The sequence below is a fragment of the Aphis gossypii genome, chromosome X (assembly GCF_020184175.1).
Source record: "Aphis gossypii isolate Hap1 chromosome X, ASM2018417v2, whole genome shotgun sequence".
NCBI classification, from domain to species: Eukaryota; Metazoa; Arthropoda; class Insecta; order Hemiptera; family Aphididae; genus Aphis; species Aphis gossypii.
In genome coordinates, this window is record NC_065533.1 from 63,281,996 (window position 1) to 63,306,944 (window position 24,949).

Here is a 24,949-nt window from a genome sequence, read left to right on the forward strand (position 1 = left end):
TATTCTGTGGTTTTACGTCTGTCGTGTATAGTTACTCTAACAGTTCAACGTAAACCAATGCATTTTTAATTCAACGGACAACGCCAGCCATGGGCATAACTTGGGCAATTTTTATGGAGGGGGGGCAAACTTTATTTTATGTCGATATACCATACATTTAAAGATACTTCGAGACTAATTAATATACCTAATAAATACATTTTACAAAATATCAAGGGGGCAGTTGTCTCCCCCCCCAATTTACGCCTATAGTTCTGGCCTTATAGATAGTTTATTATCTATATCTGTGTTTCATACTTTGATAATATCTACAGATATTTATAAACAAATTATGATAATATTTTAGTCCGTGATTATTTTTATCATATTAATATATTATTCATATTAGTTATTCGTACATAAGAATTAAATAATAAATTATATTTATTTATATGATATAGCTGAATAATATAATTCAATGTTCATACGTCGGAACAACATGTTCGGCGGAACAATCACTTTCCCTAGATCGTATATTCGCTGGTAGGCGCCAGGCGGTAGCTTTAACTTCGAGCAGTCGTGAAGTGCCTCGAATACACGTATGACGTAGGTACCTACTGTTAAGTGTTAAAACGTTTATGTTATACGCTCTCGCGTATCCTACCGAGTTTTTAAATAATAATAATAATAAAGTAACATGTATAGTACCTATATCTGTGATATGTATTTTTTCATTTTTGTATAATGTCATTATGTACCTGTTAATAATTATTATTGTTGATGTTGTACCCATTACCAAAAATAAAAAATAATAATAATAAATATTATTATTAGATGATAAATAATTAAATATAATAATAATAATAATAATAATAATAAAATTGTAGTATAAATGTTTATATATTTGGTGTGGAGTATCTTAATTGTAATCTGTGTTACCCAGATGGGGTTTTTAAAATTTGAAAACCCTCTCCAAGAAATTATTGAAAATACGCCACTGAGTATACGTAGTAACCGATGGTGACGATGACGTTTTCAAAGAATTCAGTTTTGGAAATAATAATATGTTATGCATAGAAACGCTCAACATATAAATATAAACAATGTATGATAGATAATATTTTATTTCAATTTTTAGTGTTTAATATCAAATTTAATACATCTGGCTTATAATTAACAATATTATATTTTTAAAGTTAAGTGTTGGAATTATGTCAGACGTTTCTGTCGACCTTTCAAGTAAGTAGTTTTAAAATTTAGTGTAATTAAAATGTATACATAATATGTAAACAATTCTTCAGAAAATGTGATAAGTGTTATATATTTGTGCTGCTTTAATTAGTTAAGAGGCCGTCATACCCACGTGTGTTGTCTCCATCTTACACAGTAGGTACATACAGCAAATTTTCGTTCACCAGCTTCAAAAGTATATGCTGCTAGTTTTGATATTAGAGTGAATTGACTTATTATATAATAGTAAGATTATTGGGCCCCACGTACTACGTAGCCCTTTATTCATGTTATTATTTTTAAGTAAGTTATGACCTTTTTGAAACTCTACATTTTAAAATAATCATAACTTACTTAAAAATAATAATATAAATAAACGGTTACGCGGGGTCCTATAAAATTATCTTACCTTTAAATTATATAATAAGTCAATTCACTCTAATATCTAAACTAATAGCATACATTAGAAACTGGTGAACGAAAATTTTCTATGTCGTACGTGTGTGGTGTGTATAAGACCGAGATATCCCACGCGGGTACGACGGCCTCTTAATAATAGGAAAGTGTAGGTGTAATTGTGAGTAATATTTTAAACTTTAAAACAAATTTATTTATTTTTTAAAAAAATGTTATAATTCCGAACAGTGCTTAGTTTCAATGTCGTGTTTACATTTTTTACAGAGTAAAACCCTAATAAAAATGTTATAAAAACATTTAATTTAATGTATTAAGCTATTTAAAATATTATTAATTTTATATTGACGTATTTATAGTGTTTATATGTAGTGGTAGCATGAATTGCTAGGTATTTAAATCGATCGCTTCTTGTAAAAGCGAGGGTAGGTGCGGTATTCTAAACTCATTTATAATTTACGAATAATTTACGTATATTTTTATGAATTTATTATTGAGGTTGTGTAAGATTAGCCCTTCAGAGTAAAACGGTAAGAAATAATGGGTGGGTATAATGGTATTTTAAATAGTAATTTGTATTTCATAAGAAAAAAAGTTACGTCGCGTCGTCAGATGTCATATTACTGTTTGTGTGATGTTAAAGTCTTAATATCATAAATTCACCAAAATTTACCTAACGAAAAGTTGAGTTGTTTTTTTGAACTTGCTAAGATAATTTCTAATAATAATTCGCATTTAAAAATTTAAAACTACAACGGTGATTTTTTTGGTAAATATTTATATTATATACATCCATAATCCGTTTATATATAGTTGGTTCAAAAAGTGTTCTAAACTCCAAGATTGGTTAATGGTACTTACAGTTGAATTTTGTTTCTAGACGGTGACTCTACAATAGTATGTGATAATGGTTCTTATTCACTGAAAGTGGGTTTTGCGGGTGAACATTTACCTCGATTATTAATTCCAACTAAGCATGGAAAGCAACGGAAAGAAGTAAGCAATCATTTTTGTAAGATACAAAATTTATTTAATATTAATTTGAGATATTTTTAAAATTAAATCTTAGTCTCATACTGCACAATCTATTAGCTTTGTCTGAATAGTGTATAGATTATAGATTGAAAATTTTCGATTACTGGAGTATTGTTAAATATTCATATAAAACGTAATATTACGTAGTTAGTACATATAGATGTATGGTATACTCGTATATACTTATACATTAAAAAAGAATAACACGGTCTTTGCCCATTGGCATATGAAAATGTTGATAATTGTTTAAATTATTAGGTCTTATTCAATTATAGTATAATAATATTTTAAATTTTAATACGTTATAGTATTTGACAAATCAATATTTCAATAAAAATAATATCGATTTGCCAACAAAATATTTAAGTAAAAATTAAAACGATTTAATATTTAAAACACAAAATGGGAAAATTAGATGTGGCCGTTTCGCCGTAGTATCATTGGTATAATGGTATTATATATAAAGAATTTTACTCCTTTGCCTATCTTATCGTAAGAAGACGTTATAGGTAGGTACCCATAATATGCGTTATCTCCGTCTTACAAACGTTTAACGTAGTAAAGATAAATTGTAGATCTGTAAGTTCTGAGGAATCTTATTCCTTTATGTTTAATATTTCCGTTAATTTACCTACCTATTATTGAGTTCAAAATTAAGAATATAATATAGTAAACCTCGTAGGTTATTTTAATATCACATTTTTAAAACGAGTTTTGAAAATTTAAAATGGTTTGTATAGCATGTTAATAAGACGTCTATACAACTATACATAGTAAATTATTTCGCAAAGAAAAAAAATTTATATCGACGTGGAATATTTTGATATGTTTCACACTTTACATCCTCACGATACTAAAATGAAACATTATGTAACATACCTACCTACCAATAAGTATTTTATGAGACAAAACAAAGGTATAACAAGTTACAAGTTTATCTAATATCACAATCGCATACCAAATTATAATTTTTAACACATCACAAAATAAAACAGCAAGAGTTTATTTTTTATATGAATTGTTATTGTTATATGATGTATCGTTGTATGAATACATACGGATATATACGCCGAATAGCGTGTAGGTATTACGTATATGGATTATTTACAAGCTATAATATTATTGTTATATTAATACTCGTATAACTAATAAAACGTCTCCGTCGCCACCATTCACAACCACAAAACATTGATGCTCGCGCAGTCAATGTCGTTCTAGTACTGAAATTCGACCGTAAAAACATGGTTTCGTACTTCCCATTTTCCTCAGCTCTCAGTAGTCGAAGAAACATAATTTTTTCTCCAAAATAAACTTGAGAAATTCTTATAGGTGAATGCGTTCAGATTTTCAAACCGATTATATTTACATTTGAAATTTTGAATACAACGAATACAATTAAAATTATCAGTTAGAGAACATTAGGATTTTTTCATTTATTTATTAAAAATTATAGGTTACAACTATCAAAAAAATTAAAATGCTACGACACATGTAAAGTTCTTCCCAATGCGATTTATAATTTTTGTAATTTTGATATAAATATCAAGAGAGTAACGACAAATATTTGACAAGTACCTATCTTACTATTTTATTCTTTAACTTCTACTATTGATTATAAATACTATAGATAGCTAATTGCTAAAAAAAATATGCTGCTCCGTAATTATTTCCGATAGAGAGCGCTAAAGAATTCGGTCTAAAATAATGTAAAATAATTTCTTATTTTTAATCGTCGTAATCATCGCCAAACGCCGTCGTATGTCGTTCAGCGATCACATTCACAGACAATGCGAATGCTGACGGCTAGACGACAGACCTCACGAGACCACGAACCGCCTATTGCTGATTAAAGCATGCAAGCCTCAGAGAACGAAAACTTTGATTACATAAAAAGTTTTCCATTTCCCATTGGACAGTGAAAAAGGTGATTTATGTTTTATTGAACTGAATACCTCAAAATTAAATTATGTATAGAAAATGTCAATTTAAATAATTGTATGGTGTATGTTTCAAGTTTCAACAATTAGTAATTTTTAACTATATGATAAAAATCTAAAATTTTTGGATAGTAAATTTTGGATTTCGTAAAAATTTAAACTTAAGATAACTTTTTTTAATTGACCAAAGCTCAACTTCTTTTATAATTATTTTAAGCCAAGCTTATGGAGAACCTTGTTTTAAATTTTTAATTCTTGGCATACAACATTTTTTTATAAATTTTTAACTACAAAATAATTTGCAAATATACATGATTTTGCAGTTAATATTATAAATTCAAAAGCTAATAAAAAAAAAATTGTGCCTATATTATATTCTTATAATTTTTAAATCACTGCGATACTAAGTCGTGACTCACGAGGAACTTTGTATACAATTTTCAAGTACTTAGCCAAAGACTTTTTAATTATATTTATATAAAAAAATCGATTTTATTGAAAACTGGAAACAAACAAAAAAAAACATTACACACATTGTAAAATCAATACATTCATCACTTCGTTCAGAATCTAAAAAAAATAACCATGATTATTATTTACGTCAACAAAATTATTTTTATTTTGTTCTTTAGATAGGTTACAATAAAATTTTCCAGTTTTTTCAAAATAAACCGGAAAAACTAACAATAAATTAAGAAAAATCTGGATTTTTTTCGCAAAACCAATTTTTGACTAAATTGATTTCTTTATTTTTTATTATTCAAACACGATTAACCACTAAAACTTGAAATATTTACTGCCTAAGTTTTAAGATTATTATGTTTTATTGGTAAATTCTATATTTTAAAAATATTTCGGCTCCTTTTAATTTATTTATAGATAATTTACATTTTTTATTGTTTTACTTTATTTTTATAAAATGTCAAAAAAAAATATGAATGGGTAAAAATGCTTGACAATTTAATACAAGTTGTTAATTTATCAGATTGTGTAAACACTTGTAAGTTGTAATTAATAATTATTAATAATAAAAATATTACATTATCAGCTATGTGTATTATAATATACCTTAGTATTTATATGTATATTAAAAAACAATCAAAAATACATTTCTTAGTTTAGCATAGTTAAAAAAATAATTATGATTAATATACTCGCTTATTTGTATATTAGTTTATCATTTACGTTTATATTAGCTTGCCATGCTGGGAACTTCGCAGAGACCCATTTATGGTGGTCAGTTCGCCAAAGACAACCAAGGTGTTTTGAATATCAGTGATCCAATAAAAAATTGCATCATTACTGATTGGGATGCTATGGAAGACGTTTGGTTTCATATGTACTACGAACAACTGTTGATACCACCAGAAAATTATGCGATTTTACACACAGAGCCAACTCACAATTCAATTCCATGTCGTGATAAGCTTTTCGAGGTTAATATCGAATTACTTACTAAAATAGATATTTGTTTAAAACATGAAACATTTGTTTTTTATTATATGTTCATGGCTTAAAATATAATAACAAAACTAAGATAAACCATAATAACATTTCACCAAAATGATATCAAAGTATTAAAATATTTATTAAAAAATATTTTAAAAATGAAACTATTTTGTTTGTCTTTGGCATTCTAAAAAATAAAAATAGTTTTTCTAACTTAGTATAGAAAATATTATAATAACAATAACTTTTTTTTTACTTAAAATCAAAATATTATAATACATTTATTATGAAATTAATACTTAGATATTATAATGTTTTGAAATTTAAGGAATTTCACATAAAGCAGATTAATACTAATATATTATTATATTTTAATTTAAGGTATTAAATAAAAGCGTTAAGGTATTCTGATAACTATTTCTGACTAATTGCTTTTTAGATCATGTTCGAAGTGTTTAACGTGCCCAAAGTGTTGTTGATGAACAAATCGACACTTTCTCTGTATAGTTGCGGCAAGACCACTGGCCTTGTGGTCGATTCTGGGTACGAAAGTACACAAGTCATTCCCATTTACGAAGGATATCCAATTTCACACGCTATGCGAAATATGCCAGTTGGTGGATGGCACTTAACTCAGTTTCTTAAGCAAATGATTAATAGTCGAGGTTATAGCTTGACCACGACGAGAGACTGGGAAAGAATTAAACACATGAAACAAACATTTTGCTATTGTGCTATAGACTTTCAAAAAGAATTATCAATGTTTGGCAAAGACAAGGAACAGAGATACACACTGCCAGATGGAATGATAGTCAACATCAATAATGAAGCGTTAGTATTTTATTATGGGCTTATAAGTAAAATTAAAAAAGTTGGCCAAGTAGATACTACTCTGCTGTATAGTAGGTATCAACTGTGTCACTGTGATGGATGCGTTAAATTTAATGATATATCATTATACACGAAAAACGATTCTGAGCGGATAGGGTCAGCTTATTAAATCATCAAGTTATAATTCATTACGTTATTATTATGTTATGTTTTTTGATATTACTATCAGATAAAGTAATTTATTTTACTGTTAGTAATCTAGTAGGTTGAGTTAATGTTTGCCAGAAACAATAAATTTTAAAATATTGTTGTGTGTAGAATACAATAATATAGGTAGGTAATTAAGTACATAAAAGTTGCATGTCCTATTATAGGCTGACACTATCAAATAACTAAATAATTGTAGTATAAAATTAAATAAGATATGGTTATATTTTTTGAAATTGCTATAAAAGTTATCTATATTACTATTGTATTATATGCTATTGTGGTTAATTGATTTAATTTTTTCCGAATTCAATACAATCATTATATTATTGATATTTAATAATTATTATAGTTAGTTTCTTTTGAGTCAATATCACTTTATCGTAAAACAAGGTGAGTTTTTGTATAGTATAAATAGAATATAGCATAAAATGAATTTGAAAATGTCATTACGAATGGTAATATATCTATATGTAAAAGTTTTAAGTCTTCAAGAATAACTTTTTGGATTATAATAAAATAACTAACATCGTTATACGTCGTCTTCATTTAAATAAGTTATTTTATGCAAAGTTGAAATTAAAATGTCCATAAAAAATTGTGTTTAGATTATTTTAGATTTTTTAGTTTTTATTTATAGTACTTAAGAGCACCCTTGTATCAACATTTTGTAAATTATTAAGAAGACGCTACACCCGCATGTGTTGCTTCGTCTTACATACAACATATAGTCAATTTTCGTTCACCGAAATCAATTTATTGTATACTGTTAGCTCTGATATTAGGATCAATTTATCTATCATCAAGCTTAAAGGTAAAAATATTGTCTTGGGAATGTCATAAGCATTTCTTTAAATTTAAATTTTTAAGCAAGTTATAGTTATGTAAAATATTAAAACTTTAAAATGCAAAAAGTTAGCAGTATATAATTGATTCCACTGAACGAAAGTTTGTTGTTGAATACTTGAATGTATGTAAGACGGAGACACCGCATGTGAGTGTAGCGTTCTCCAAACTATAAAATAATTTACGAATTTTCGTGATATTAATGAATTTTTGTAAATAATTTGAATTTCAAATTCTTATAAACAAAAATTGTGCCTTTATATTTTTAATATTTAAATAATAAATTTAAAAATATTTAATATAATTTGTTATGACTTTATATATTATAGTTATTTATTATTGTTACCAAATCCAAATGATGTTTAAATTTTATTGAATTTTATAAAATTTTTATTATGATTGTTTATCATGACTTGTTACTTTTTTATATTATATAAATATAATTAAACAAATATCCCCGTTCTTTAACATAATAAAGTGACCGTTTTCTATTTGAAGTACGGTGTATAGTAACATATACATATTGGCATATTGCCAATAAAATAGGTACAGTACATCCGCCAGGTATAGAGTCATATTTTAATGTGTGACAGATCAGTTAAAGGGTAAATATAATAATATCAAATATGAAATAATTTGAAAAACATATTTTTTCACGCCTGTGCCGGAAGTTTAATTTTCGATTCCTGTTGAAGGAAAATTACTTTTTTCGTCCAGTGGATAGTACATTATTTTATCCATCCAGACTCGCAGTAGGAAAGTCATTGAACCCTACTAAGTAGTGGTTGGAAATTTATTGTCCAAATCAAAGTAGTATATATAAGCGTATAAGCACATTTTATCAAACAGCTATCTCAACTTTAACCAAATTATACCATATTCACTGTATAATAAATTAAATACCTCAATAATAATAATTTATAATAATATAACGTTTCACTCGGAACAGTTGAATAGAAAAAATCTTTAAAAATATTTAGCATCCGATGCTCCGAAGCGATGTTTGATCCCACTATGTTGAGTCTCGACAAGCCTGTCAAGGATGGCATTCACAGTTTGGTACAAGGATCGATCGGCAATTGCAATGTTAACGAACGAAACGATCTATACGATAATATCTTCTTGGCTGGTGGTAACACACTGTTCTCGGGGTTTCCCGAACGATTGAAGTCGATGATCGACGAAGGGTTGCCTGGCACAGAGGTCAGGATCACTGCGCCGCTCGATCGAGAGTATTCCACGTGGATTGGTGGCTCTGTACTCGCCTCGTCATCATACTTTCAGCGGGTGTGCATCGATAGTGCAGAGTACGGTGAAAAGGGAGCAGCAGCGATACAATACAAGAACATACGAAACATACAAGAATGATTGACGCTTTTTAAATTTCAATATTATCAATTATGATGTGTTAGTAAATAATTTTTATTCATCAATGTATTTTATCTTATTCTGCAATTTTCCCGTGAGATAGAGCCGTAATTAAGATGTCTAATTATTATAGATCAGCCTGTGGAATCTGCGCGTAAAATATGATACAATTGGCGTATCCGAAGTCCATCAACAGACCAGTCATGGTCAGACAACAATGAAAATGTATAAAAATGGTTATGACGTAATTTAGTTCTTGTCTTTAATGTTTACACATTTTTTTTGATAATTTTTTTAGCAAACAAATGTGTTTTATTTACATTATTGTTATTTGATCTTTAATAAAACACATTTTTTTGATAAAATATTTAGGTATTGGAAAAATATAATTTTTTACCAAATTGATAACAGCATAAGTTCTCATATCTAACATATTTAACGTATATAATATATTAAGAGTTTAAAGTTAATTCAGGAAGATTAAAATGTTTTTTTTTAATTATAGCAAAATAAAGAAATCTAGTTCAGCGTAAAATGTCCTATTTTTTCTTAATTTTTTGTTGTTTTTTTCCTGCCTATAAAAAAACTATTGAGAATTCTTAATTTTTACTTGTTAAAATTGCAAACTAGAAGCAATTTTCTATTTAAAAACACATCATTGTAAAATCATTACATTTATCTCTCCGCTTAGATTCTAAAATTGAATATTTAACTAACATACTTGTATAGTTGTATAATAATAATAAAAAAATTAAATTATAATAAGTAAAAAGTACCTAGATGAAAAATAATCTATTTAAAAAAGAATAAAATTGTATTTACTTATGAAATTGTACAAAATATGTAGTATAGGTATACTAATCTCCAACTGATTAAAGTAGTCCATATTAAACTACAATATACAACACATAGGTACGACTCATAAACCAAGATATACGCGTTACTCCTATGGCCCTATACATATACATATATTATAATTTTTTTTATAAATATTTTGCAATTGTTAACAATGTGAAATCACCAAGTTGAAAAATCAATAATATTTCATGAATTAAGTTAGGTACGACTGTTACGAGTATTATCGAAATTAGCTAAAATAAATCCAGTTCAAGGAAGATACTCGGCAGTTGAACTAACTATAGCTGCGCAGTTGATCAGTTCAGGTAGTACCTATCTTGTGTATGTTAAGTTTTTGTTATTTATAGATAATGTGGCACTACGATGGTTATAGAAAATTCACTGCACAAAGATTAGGAGGTGACACAGACTAGTTCAGGTATTTAAAAAATTATTTAAAATTTGTTATCTTATACCAATAATCAACAATAATGTTTTTAAAAAATATGTTTACATTATTTTTTATAGGGAAAATTGGAAAGTCTTTTTTATTTGCATTAGATAAACATAATTTATGCCAAAAAAAAAATACGACGAGAAGAAATTAAGACTCGAGATCAAGCTGCTAGCTAAACATGGAGATTTGAATGGTTTTTCAGATTTATTGCAAGTAATTTTGGTCGGATTTGTATGGTGAGAAAAAATACAAGATGTAAAAATATTATAATTTTATTAGATCTTACCTGACTGATAGGATATAAAATGTCAAAATTAATGATACATAAAGTGCCCTCTTTAAAAATAAATCATGGTGTTCTACAAGGGACCGTTCTCGGACCAGTCTTTTTTATTATTTATATAAATGGTTTGCTGAATATTAATGTTAATTCAAAAATAATTTGCTTTGCAGATGATACCGCTATTTTAATTCATGAAAAAAGTATTTAACACGTCAACTTAGAATTATTTATATTTCCTTCGTCCAATCAATAATTGCATTTGGTATTGAGATTTTTTTTTTTTGGGGGGGGGGGTGTTGCCTATAAAATTCACTTGAACAAATTAAAATCGACTATGAATAAAATTATTAAATTTATCTTAAAGATTCCTATTTTTACTTATACTAAATTTATTTATAAAGAATTTAATGTGCTGTATTTTGATAAACTCCTTATGAAATGTAGGTACTTTATTGATAAATTTTAAACATAAAATGTATTTACCATCTTGCTACCATATTTATAATACTAGATTAAAAAAAAAAATATTTATACGATTGTACCAAATTGTAAAAAATAATTTGGAGATAAATGCATAACAAATTTGCATAAATCGTGTAATTTCACTTAGGTTTTTTTGTACCTTTGGTGCTTCTATAGCCAGCTTATCGACCTATTTGCAGTGGCATAGCCAGCAGATACGCCTGGTAGGCCCAAGCCTACCCACTTTTTTTTCAAAAATGAATCTTTTATATCATGTTTTTTATTTAATAAAAATATTCATTGATAATCCTTATTCCATCAAAATATCAGGCCTACCCAAGAAAAATTGTCTAGCTACGCCACTGCCTATTTGGGTATTTAACGATAATTTTAAGAAAAAATTTATCAAAAAATGAAAATATTTCACTGTTATAATTATACAAGCATTGTAAATTGTTGTATTGTTGTATATGAATATATGATTGATATACGCATGTGTGCGTAATAACTTATCAGACACAAGATGATATTTAAATTTTATTATCAGACTGATTAATTAAAAATAAAGATTATTATAAACATACATTCGATGAAAATATTATACCTAATTTAATTTATATTATACGAGTACCTATATAGTATATATAGTACAGTATACTACTATAATACTTATGTATAAGTACAGAGCGTCTCGCTTTGTTCTACTAGTCGGAAATTAGTCTTGTTCTCTTATAAATATTTTTATTACGCTGTGGTTTCTGGAAAATTATTATTGTACCTACATAAATAACATAACTATTTACTATATCTGATAGATAAGATTTATTATATCATAAACAATATGTACATAAACATAAAAATATAGGTAATCTACATATACTGTTTTTGTAGCTCTGCCTAAATTATTTAATCGCCAAAATTGTTTTTATGTTTACTTAAAAATCAGTTGATGACTATAGGTACTTGTAAATTGTAATCACCTGTCACCTAACTTATTGTTATTGATTCGGAAGTGTTCGTTTAGACAAGTGTAATTATTTTTAACTACGTGAGTGATATCGCTGCACACGAATTGTGTACCGACGTTAAAACATATTTTCCTTCTCATTTCCCATTTTTCATCTCATACACTTCATACAGACTATTGGGACTAACAATAGCAAATTAAGGCGATCGGTAGGTTAAAAATATTGATTTTTCTCGTTGTTATGCAATTAGAAGTAAGTAAAATGAAAACGCGTAGGTTCAAATTACAGGAATTTAATAAAATAAATAATAAAAATAGTTATAAATAAATATTAAAAAACTGCAGGTGAAAACTTGAAAGATACCTTCTTATAATTTTATAATCAAGACGGATTAATTTTCCACTTTCATATTTTGTCTTAAATAATCTTCTTTTTCACATACCATCATTCGTCTTTTTTTTATATGATTACTTCGTTGTTTAGTATAAGTTTCTTTGTACATTTTTTAAAACACCTAATTGGAATTTATTCGGGTGTGCTGAGTAAAACATGCTATTAAACTATTAAAATTGGCTTCAAAACTATTCGTAGTTGGAATTATAGAACATGAATAATGAATATGTTCACTGTTGTTCATACATAAGGTAGGAAGTCACAATTAGGTTTTATGTATGTACAGGTGAAATTCGATTAATACCGTCACGGTCGGGACCGAAACAATGACGGTTAACAGAAATACAATAATACAAAACATAATTTTTTTATGAACGTTTATGGGTATTTTACAAACGTCATTTGCGGACAAAAATTATAAAATAATAATAAATAATACCATACTAAAAAAATACTATTCAATTTGTTCCTTATCGCCCGCATTTATCATCACGTTTATTGCAGTTATATTTAAATATTTAAAATATAATCAGATATTTATTGTACTTTTTCATCTTTGGGTAAAATTGATACAATATCGTCAATAAAAAATTCTCTACTTTATCTGATTTTAAAAACAGGTAAAAACCAAAAAAATATTTTAAAAAAATACTTGTATCTGAATTTTTTTTTCTTGACTTAAACCAACCTTTAAATTTTTTTCAACCAATTTTGACCTAAATGAAACCTACATCCTTTCATTTGAACTGATGGCCACATGATTAATAATGATTAGTAGATTGCTTTTCAAAATCGGACTCAAATTTGACAAAATCAAATAAAACCGAAAGCAATTTGTGAAGTCGTTTAGATAAGACGGGCTCAATTCGTGTATTCACTTATCAATTTTTTTATTTCGGGATGTAATTCGTGAGTAGCCAGTAATATACACGTATATTATGAAATTGGATTTTGTCGGTATTATTAATTAGTAATTATATAACGATATTGCTATATCTTTGTCCTCCGAATAATAGTAGGTATTATAATATTATTATGATCATAATATATTAACAACATTGTATCAGAAATAACCTTGTTATCACTCGTCAATTAAAAGGAAATATGTAAATTGGTCACTGGCCTATATTTGTGTCGCCAACTGATATATTATATATATAATAAGCACTCACCCACACTTACTACACTTACTTACACTCACTTATTATATTGTGATATCGTTAGTATCGTTTTAATAGTTAAATTGCAAGTGCTTATTTTCTAATCTTTTTTGAGTATTCATTTGAAAATTATTCCTTTTCGTAAATATTGTTTAATTTATATTATTTTGTTACCATGAATCTCCAAATTAATAAAATTATAAATTAATTGTGCTCTAACTGCCATGTTATTAGATTTATAAAGGTATTTATTAATAAATCAAATAAATCACATACGTGAGCGTAAATCGCATTGGTTTTCGTCAATAGACAATATTTTATGTAATTTGTTATGTATTACTTTATATATACTATATACTACATTTTTGTATTATTTACAATTGTCATATTGGCTTAAATATATGGCGGTTTTCTATTATATTTCATGGGCAAGAATCACGACCTTATTTAATATTATTCTATTAAGTGCTAAGTATTACTATCAAGTATCATCATAGGCGGAGCTTGATAAATTTAGTTGGGGGGGCTCAAGTACTAGATTACTTAAAGAAAATAATTATTAATAACTTCTTAGTTATTTAGAAATAATCGTTTATATAAATAAAAAAATAAATTTTAAAAATAAAAACTAGTCAGCGTTCAGTGCATTGAAGCATATTTCAAATTTCAATACAAATATGAACAAATAAACTAAAATTTATTTTGTATTAAATAACATTTCAATATTACTACAAATACAAAATACAAAAAAAAATTGATGTAAAAGAATTAAGAAATAACTGTTTCATTAAATAAAATATTATAAATTTTAGGTTAAAAAAAAAAGATAAATATATAAAATTATTATATAAAAAATAACAATATATATTAAATTTTAAGCCACGCTATAGTTTAAACATATAAATATACTGTAATATACTTATATACTATTGATGTTATTAAAATCATTGTGTAAATTAAGATACTTTTCCACACAACTAGTTATTTACTTAATAAGTAGTTATTTACTCGCTGGCTCTATAACGTCACATGGCTTTTATATCTCATTATCAAATTCAATAATTATTAAATTATTTTTTCTAAATCCATATTTTTACTTACATTTTTCATTATTTTGGCTGCAATGTCAAATAATTAAACTTAAAAAAAAAATAAAAAATAGTGTTGTTATGCCCTTTAAAAATAGTATATTAGTGAATAATGATACAAAATATTAGGTACATAACTACGAAATACTTTTGGGGGGGCTAATCAAAAACTTAGGGGGGTTTAGCTCCCTCAAGCCCCCCCCTAGCTCCGCCTATGAGTATCATTTATAATTTAAATATAATATATATTGCATTTTCATACGTGTGTGCCGCAGTTGTTGCTATACCTATTAAATACAATTATTATGAATAATTGTTTTGGGTATTATTTTTTTTCCTTTAATATTTGTTAACTTTGTTAGATTATAATATACCACATACAATTTTCAGTTACCGTTGTCTGTGTAAATGCAAATATTACATTGGTTATTATTATTATGTATAAAATAATATAAATATAGGTTCAGTTAAAGTGGCTGACTATGTTTTGCTGTTACATAATTCGTGAAGAATTGTACCTATTATTTTTATACTTTATGATAGTTTTTATTTTATTATATTTGATTAAGGCGAGAATACGTCTATAAGTATTAATATTGAACTGTGATTTATTATACATTTAGTATTATTCAAAATTATTTATTACATAAGAACTTATAATGACAAGAACCTTAATACCATTTTGTATTAATCTTATAATCTTACGTACACACAAATACCTATATATATATATATATTATAATGTAACTTATATAAGTATATATGTCTGGACACACTCTCGTCATCATTACGTAATTCGTTGGTATTTACCAGGTTATCCCCTGTGCATTTGAATTGCATGCCTAAAAAATGAATATAAATTAAATATTTATAACATCAAAATGTTTATTAAAATATTTTTTGATTTTGTTTCTTGAATTTGTTTGAAATTTTTTATGATAAATTCAAAACACAGATTATAGGTTTTTGATTTTTTTTATAGAACTGTACGGTAAATAAAATAAACTATTAAGGTTGACGAAGTTAAGTTTCATTATAAACCAGAGATGGAGGACTTGGAGCCCACCAATAATGTAGAAGTCAAGAATAGCAAATTTGGGGTAACTTTAGAGCCAGTCATGATGTTAATAAATATTGGAATACATGCAAATTGTGAGTATACATGGTTTTCTATCCTTCAAAGTTATGACTAGAGGTTTCTGCAGTTGAATATAATATAAAACTTTCAAAATTTTGTTCAAAATTCAATAAAAATAAAAGAGGAAATTAAGTAATTTTTCAGCTGAAGAGTTCTAGATCTAATGTACCTCGTCATTAAAAAAAAATGCCAATTTAAATAATTGGTGAAATTTTAAAACATCTACGACTTATACTTTTTGAATTATAACAAATATTTAATTTCGTTTGAAGATATTTCGTTATCGTTATGTGATTTAGTAAACATTTAAAATTCAAACGCACATAACATTTTTTCTGTTATGATGTTTCGAGTTTTATCTATAGCTATTTAAAGGAAAGTTTATGAAAAACTTAGTGTTGATTTTTTTTTGACCTTGGATATCAACACAAAAGTTTTTATAATTTTTCAACGACAAAACTACTTGCAAATTTTGGTGATTTTGACATATTTCGTATAAATTTGAACTATAAACGCTAATAAAAAAAATATTGATTTTTTTAACTACAATAAGAACAACTCATAAGGAACCTTGTATTGAATTTCTCAAAAAAATGGAAAATTTCAGTGGTCGACAATAATAGCTCAAAAAAATTTAAAATATTTTGAAAATGTAACTGTTATAGGTAACACTAATATGAACATTTGGTGTGATTAGTTTTTGAGTTATAACCGTATAAAAAAATCGATTTAGTCACAAACTGGTTTTGTATAAAATTCTCATTTTTTAGAAATTTTTTAGTTTAGATCCAATTTTCTACCAAAAACCACGTTCAGAGTTGAAAATTGAAGTATTCCTACTCACAAAAAAATGATAACTAAACATTATCTTTTTAATTATTAATTGATATTTATTATATTTATTAAATATTAAAATCACTAGAATGTTTTATTTATTTATTCCAGTGATGGTGCAGACTAATCTATTCGAAGAACGTGTATGCCTTCATAGTGATCTCGGACAAAATAAATCTGTGAATTGTTACAATATGACTTCAGCTGAACAAGAAATAGTTCAGCCAGCTGCGGCAGATTATTTGATGATTAAAAACTTAATTGAGTCATTTGTACCTTGTATAATGACATTGTTTTTAGGTGCCTGGAGTGACGTGAATGGCCGTATACCTTTGTTATTAATAGCTATCTCAGGTGAGAAGTAATGCATATTTAGATATTTAAAATAAAAGGTCATAATATATATAAATTACAGTCAATTAAAATTTTAGGCATGGTAATATCTAACTGTATGTTCAGCGCATTTTCTACTATACCAAATCTGTCTCCCGTTATGTTTTTGCTGTGCAGCCTACCGATTGCCTTAAGTGGTGGAACTAGTGTATTGTATTTAGCTGCATTTTGTTATTTTGTTGACATCATCGATAGTAAATCAAGAGCTTTCAGGTAGTAAAATTAAAGTTGAATTGTATACAAATTAATTAATGATTCGTTAACATTTAATTGTTGATCAATCGTGGATTACTAAATAATATTTTAGGAACGCTGTTTTTATTCATATAGGTATTTCATTCATTAAAATATTGCTTATATAGATAATATTTTACACCAAATTTTAATATGTCTTGTAATTTACGCCAAAATATAAAAAAATTATATGATATATAATAAATGTTATATCTATACAAATTAATTTTAGTAATTTTTTCCACGACATAAAATGAAATTGCATAAATATAATCTGCACAACAATTTTAATTTTAATCGTTGGAATTTATCCACTGCTCGGAATGGAAAAATTTCTGAACCGGAACGCTATACATTATTATTAAATACACGTAAAAAATATATTTTTAATATAAGTAGGCATATAGATAATACATATTATATTCATATTAAAATTACAATTTTCGCCAGTAAATAAATCTTTAGTTACACTATAAAAACTCAAAATCATAAAAAATTAATCATGTATTAAAATTAAAATTTTCAATAATCTTACCACGATTTATCTGATAAATTTACCGAGCTCACGTCAGTTTTACCGGTCTGATATATTATGTATACGCACCAACACGTGTTTGATTTAATAAATATTAATTTTAAAGTGCATTAATTACAGTTTTGATTGGGTGAAAAATGGTGGAAATTAAAATTTAGCGATTTTTTTTTCTATTGGGTTAATGCGGATTCAACTTCTTAGATCATTAGCCTTCTTTAATGGTTACAAAGTATTGGTCATAAAACTAAAGAGATACATTTTTTTTAGTAGAAGGGAAAGTTAGTGAAATGTATATAGTTTTTAAAGTAATTTTACTAAGCCTATATTAGTGAAAAATTTGTGAATATTTTTAAAATTTTCTTCACCAAGTGCTTGTAGCATTGTTGATGAGTTTCAAAGGATTTGTCTAGAAACGTAGAATTTGGGGCATTCTAATGTGATGTGTTTGATGGACAGTTCTTTGTTACAGAATTCACAGATCGGACACTCTTCTTTGGTTATGAGATGCAAGACGTATGTTAAACGGAAGTGTCCTAATCCGAGTCCTTATTTAGTGATTAATGATTATTTAAGCAATTGACATAAATATATTAAATTAAAAATATGTGTAAATTATTGGAGATTTATATTTTGTATTAAATATAATTAAGTATTATTAATTTATATACTCGATGTGAAGTATGATTCCCTATAGTTATAATGAATGATACAATTTTACTTAATTTCCTAACCAAATAAGGGCAGATAAAAATTTGAACTTAATACACATTACACACAGTATGTTATGACCATATTTAGCCTGCATTGAATTCTATTGAAATTGATAAGGCAAATAAAAAGTTGTCTTTAAAACTCATCAACAAATTTTATTTAAGTGTAATAAAATTAAATATTTACCTACTGTAATATTGTAATAATATTTTATATTTCATTGTAATTTTGTGGCTGTAGTACGCTAGTTTCTATACATTGCATTTCGGCGTGAAGTGGTCAGCAATTTTGGTATGAAAATATACCTAAATTAATAAAATCATAAAATCTATCTTTTTGATTAGACTCTTTCTCTTTAAAGTGGTATTCTTCATAACTTTAGGTATACTCATATTTTCATACGATACTGATTATTTTGCCCCGAAAACTGGCCTGGGTCCCGGGACACAGTATATAAAATATTTTACTTAGGAACTAGACTATATCATTTCAATTTAAATGCTATTTAATAATTTATTTATTCTATATAGGTTAGGTATTTTATACACATTTATCAACTTTGGATCAATACTTGGATCTGTACTGAGTTCAATATTGTATAATAAATCTACTACTTACGCTTATTGCCTTTCATCGTTTGTTTCGATAGCTGGACTTCTTTATACGTATAATTTTCTTGAGGAATCAATAGTCATTAAAATGGTATATATGTATTTTGTTTGTTTTATAATATTTTTTAAGAATTTTTATAAATGATTTCATGAAGGTTATGAAGTAATATATATGTTACCACCTTTTTTACTTTTTATGTCTATTGTCCATGTGTTTACTATATCCAATTTACTGTCAGAAACTACCCTAAAATTTAAAAACTAATGTATTTTTAATACCTCAAAAAGTGATGTGAGATACATAAATTAAAAGTAAAACAACAAATATCATTATAAAATTAAAAAATTCGTGTAGCTCTTCCATGAAAAAAATTTTATTTCCCCTATGCCTCTATAGTGAATCTGACTTCATGGCTTGCAATCATTTAATATTTTTAACAAACTTCCTTTTCTGACATTATGAATTTAATAACATTCCATATTATTAATCGATCGACAAATGCGTAAGGAATAGGACACTATACTATTGTATAGTTGTAAATTACCCATATTAATTATAATTAACTATAAAAAAAATTGGTAAATAAGTTATAATTAATTCTATAAAATCTGTAAGGATTAAGACGTATAATGATTTACATGATTTTTTTTCAAAAACTAATTATTACTATAATTACAAATTAACTGTGTCAGATCAAACTGGTAAATATAGAATACAATGTACCCATACAAAATTGTAAAAATCGACCAAATTAACTATTAGCATTTTTCATGTTCCAGAGAACGTTACGAACTTAAAACTGCAGGTTAAGCGTTTTATTTTTATTTTTTGAAAATTATTGTTTCATTATTTCTAAACAGGGAGCAAATACAAAACTATTCAACATCAAACTGGTAAAAAATATGTGGCAAACTGTTATAAAACAACGACAAGGGTACTTAAGATGCGTAATTATACTATCTACACTGTCGTTAACTCTTAATTTTATCATTTTACTTGGTAAGTATAATACAACTAAGAATTTACCCATATCCTTGCCAGAAATTATTATTAAAAACTTGATTTTTTTTAAAAAATCAATAACTATTAATTAAATATATCATTTCTGAATTTTATAAAATTAATTAATATTGTTTTATTTTAGGAGAAAGTTCGTATATGTATATGTATCTACAGAAACAATTTGGGTGGACGATGGAAAAATATTTACCGTTTACAGCGTATACTACACTATTACACGGTTCGTCACATAGGGATAAAAGTTTCATAACACTATGTAATTATACTGATTATATACCTAATGCAATCGTTTATAAATATTATTTCAGCCACCGTTCCCGTGATCGTTGTGTACGTGTTCAACACCAAACTTCAAATTCCTGAAATGTTTATCGTTACCGCTGTTACAGCCCTGGGGATTTTCGAAAAGGTTGGTTTCGCGTACTCGGTGTATGAATGGCAATTTTATGCTGTGAAAATTGTTGGAAGCACTGTGTACGCAACTCCAACGTTGGTACGATCTCAATTATCCAAATGTCTTCCATCAAAAGATATAGGTAAATATTAGCTAATTAAGTTAATAATTGTGTATTTACGAATAAAAAAAAAAAATAATAATTTTTATTTAACGCATAATTTACATGTGTCTGCCCACGCGGGAGCACTCCACTATTTCTTTTATAGACAGTCACACATGTCACAATCATCACACACGGTGTATAATATAATAATAATAATAATAATAGTGCATAATATATGCATTTATGTATACATATATACAATTCCCACGCACGCAGTTCGAAAGTTGCTTACAAGAAATTGCTTTAAAACGATCGATATATATCGAATCCATTTAAGTTTTAAATAAATATCGTTTACCTAAGATAATAAAAAATATTATTATATTTTTAGGAAAAATATTAACATTCATAAGTCTGGTTGAATCGCATGGACTATTACTCTACTCGCCACTATACAACATGGTCTACGTTTCAACAATACACAATTTCGCAAATTATATATTTTTATTTTCGGCAATACTTGACACATTTATGTTTGGCTTATTCGGGTGAGATAATATTAATTTATGATAATTATTATTAAAGTTTGAAAGTCAACAGTTTTTTAAGCAGTATAAATCTTTTTTAATTCAAAGAAGCCATGTTAATACTGATCATATAAAGTCATATATTAAACTAATAATTTTATTTATTTATTTATTTATTTATATAAACGGGTAAGAACCCTTTAAAACAATTTGATAATAGTACAGCGTAAACATAAATTACAATGTAAAACTTACAGTAGATAATAGAAGTAAACTTAATAAGCAATATAAACATTTTATCAAAAAATATAAACATGGTAAAAAAAAAAAAGAAAAAATCAGAAATATATAATACAATTAATTAGATAATACAGATAAGACACTACAATTTAATATATTAAATTAATTTACACGGAATGTAATGCTAAATAAACATTATTTAGTTTTAATCGAGAATGTACAATATATTGAAACATTTGCCCTATTTTTTTTCTGAATATGATTATTTAAATTATCTAAATAAATATTAAAATTTAAAATGTTTTGAAATGTCTTGTAAGTAAGTAGTTCAGTAGTCATCTATGCTTCTATTTCTGAAGTCACTGCAAATCATATATAATAGAACTAAGAACATTAAAATAATTTAAGTTTTAAAAGAAACTATAGAATCAATATTACATTGATAAACATTTTATTGGCTCAAATACCAGATATCCTATCGGAATATTAATTAATTTTTAATACGGATGTACCAAAAGTACACCAAACCACAAACTATAATTTATGTTTGTTCGTTGTTATACATAAATAGGTAGCAAAGACCTACCGATGCACTTAATTATTGAAAGCATAATTTTTTTCGCTTAATTATCGATACATTATTATCTCACACTCGGTTTTTAAGGTACCACCTCGTAACTATTTTCAATGCTTTGTCTTATATAGTTAAGTCTTTATGAGTTAGGTAAATGGAAATACATGCACAATTTTCATTCAATCGTTCCAATTTTGTGTAGTTATATTTAATAATATGATTAATAGACCTATTATCAAATATTAATGATTGATTTCTAAGATTCAATGTGACCATGTATCATATAGGTATTACATTTAAAGGTGCTCATAGATTACTTAAAACTTTAACTATTTTTAAAAACAATAAAGAACAAATAATTATCATACCTTAAATTTGATGATAATTCACTCTAATAGGTAGTCTAATAATATTAAAATTAACTACATGAAATTAAAACTTATGAATACAAACATACTATATATTGTTATTTGTTAGTAAGATAGAGACAACACATGCGTATGTGACGTCCTCTTAATATTATATTTATAAAAAAAAGTATATATTTTATTATAAGTATCGTCAAATTAAAACAAACCGTTATTTTTTTTAAGTATCCACTATAGCTGTACCCTACATTTTAATTTAAACGATTACAAATAATGTATAGTATAAGCCACATACACACAAGTTAAACTTTGTTTTTAAATTTCAGTAAAATATTTTATGAGTTATTACATTTTTTAAAAATGATTATTTTATGAATATTACCATACAATTATTTTCAGATTTTCAACATTTTATAGCTTCACTTCTATAAAAAAAAATATAACATGAATATGTAATATGTATATTATAGATATTAACGTTATTTTCATATTTTATAAGAACCTTATATTAAATTTTGAATACTTTCTAAATCAATATATCAGTATTTTAATTTTTAAGTAACTTTTACAAGACTGAGAGTTGACATGTGTGGTGAAATAAATTTGTTTCAACCCCGATTTTGACATTAGTAAAATACATAAGGTACCTACGTTTATTAAAATAGACGTTTGATTCAATAGCTTAATTACGTAGTAAATTGAGGTTAAATATCTACTCTACATTAATTTAATAATTTAAAATTAAACACCAATATGTATAAAATATAATCTGATTGAATGTGGTGTTTTAAGTAAATTGTGTACATAGGTTTAATAGATTTTTAATACTGTATTTTATTTTATATTATGTTACACAAATCCGTGGGTCACAATATTCATCAATTTAATACATTATTTACTTATTTTCAGAACAATATTATTCTTACTTTCAAGAAGCACCACAACAGTTGATTTTTCAATCGAAAACCTATTTTAACCAGATCAAAAACAAACATTTAATGTTCATAATAACACTTTTTCTTGCATTAAAAATGATATTTACAAAAATCATGTTTTACTTTCACAAATGTCATATAACATAATCAATTTACACTGAACATAACTTATATAATGAAAATAATACTATTTTAACGATAAAAAATTGTTATTGAGAACATTGACATATACTTCTGATATTATATAATGTTTTCTTAATAAACAATTTTCTTATGTTATATTTTGTATAAAGTGATGATCTCCTTATTTTAGTAAATTACCTCCTGAAACAAATGATTACCAGTTTTAAATGTGTGAAATAAAAATTGAATGAGCTATTGACAATATTATACTAACATTTTGAATTTTCATACATTATAATGTTATGAAATAAGTTTTTTTAGTTTTATAAATGTTTCATAGGGAAATATTATAGGTATTAACATTGTGAATTCAGTCCGGCGATAACGTTCACTATGCACGGTCATAACGCTCGCTCCGTTATCAGTTTTTCATACGCTAATATTATAGGTATTATTGCATTCTGCCGTTACGTTTACGTAATATGGCGGCCAAATCGTCTCATAATCGTGTCACAATTAAAATTAATACAACTCCAAGTAAAAGAAATTTATCGTCTTCTTCGCTTTGTGACACTAAATGACTCACACGACAACACACAGTCAAACATGATTCAAACTCATTCTCAAAATGTCCCATCAAAACCACCTGCAGGTTATATCAAAAGCGTGAGTAATTTTCCAGTTTCACCTCAAATTCGATGAAAATTATCAATAAAACAGAATTTATCTGTAAAACCACACCTTCGTACCTGATCATCCATACTCATTTCTATGAGAATTATAGACTACTCCTTAAATATCTAGTTGAGAACAGCATCAGTTTTCATTCATACCAGATGTATGTATTGATAATAATATGGTTATTTTGTGCTGAATTTGGATGTACTATTAGGCAATTTAAAAGCAGCAATATACAATTTTATAGGTTGGTAATTTACTTTAAACAGATCTTATAATTTAAATACCTACAAATAATGCATTTGTATCAGTTGGACAGTATTAATTTAGGGCACTATATCAACGACATTTTTGATTAGATATATTTATCATAATATCAACTTCAAACACTAATAAAAAAAAATTGAGACTATGTATTCTTATAATTTTTTAACCACTATTAAAATAACTTATGAGGAACTTTATATTAAATTTTGAAGTATTTTGAAATTTTATCGATATTTATATGATAAAAAAACTAAACAAAAACGAATACTTCAAATGCCTATAAACAGCCTTAAAATAAGCGAAATAATTTGAAAAT

General features: G+C 26.2%; 2 protein-coding genes across 9 annotated transcripts; both read left to right on the forward strand.

The window, feature by feature from the left end:
• Nucleotides 1–351: 351 nt before the first annotated feature.
• Nucleotides 352–9,663, forward strand: LOC114124761 (actin-like). 5 transcript variants are annotated; one of them, XM_050207494.1, is made up of 6 exons: nt 352–585; nt 2,504–2,635; nt 5,792–6,031; nt 6,484–6,875; nt 8,909–9,335; nt 9,430–9,663. In XM_050207494.1, the coding sequence occupies exons 3-5, from the start codon at nt 5,798–5,800 to the stop codon at nt 9,294–9,296; spliced, it is 1,014 nt and encodes a 337-aa protein (XP_050063451.1). In that variant the 5' UTR covers nt 352–585; nt 2,504–2,635; nt 5,792–5,797; the 3' UTR covers nt 9,297–9,335; nt 9,430–9,663. The 5 variants fall into 5 exon arrangements, with proteins under 5 accessions (XP_050063451.1, XP_050063450.1, XP_050063449.1 ...); XM_050207493.1 differs by having other exon boundaries at nt 355–589; nt 2,504–2,619; XM_050207492.1 differs by having other exon boundaries at nt 355–585; nt 2,504–2,619.
• LOC114124757 (proton-coupled folate transporter-like) lies at nt 9,430–23,813 on the forward strand. Of its 4 annotated transcripts, none has more exons than XM_050207489.1 (12): nt 9,430–9,521; nt 10,502–10,572; nt 10,662–10,826; nt 15,927–16,096; nt 17,028–17,270; nt 17,348–17,522; nt 19,320–19,491; nt 20,262–20,400; nt 20,546–20,641; nt 20,730–20,957; nt 21,313–21,469; nt 23,540–23,744. In XM_050207489.1, exons 4-12 carry the CDS (start codon nt 15,991–15,993, stop codon nt 23,604–23,606), a joined length of 1,383 nt encoding a protein of 460 aa, XP_050063446.1. In that variant the 5' UTR covers nt 9,430–9,521; nt 10,502–10,572; nt 10,662–10,826; nt 15,927–15,990; the 3' UTR covers nt 23,607–23,744. The 4 variants fall into 4 exon arrangements, with proteins under 4 accessions (XP_050063446.1, XP_050063445.1, XP_050063447.1 ...); XM_050207488.1 differs by having other exon boundaries at nt 9,445–9,532; XM_050207490.1 differs by lacking the exon at nt 21,313–21,469 and having other exon boundaries at nt 9,445–9,532; nt 23,540–23,813.
• Nucleotides 23,814–24,949: the final 1,136 nt, after the last annotated feature.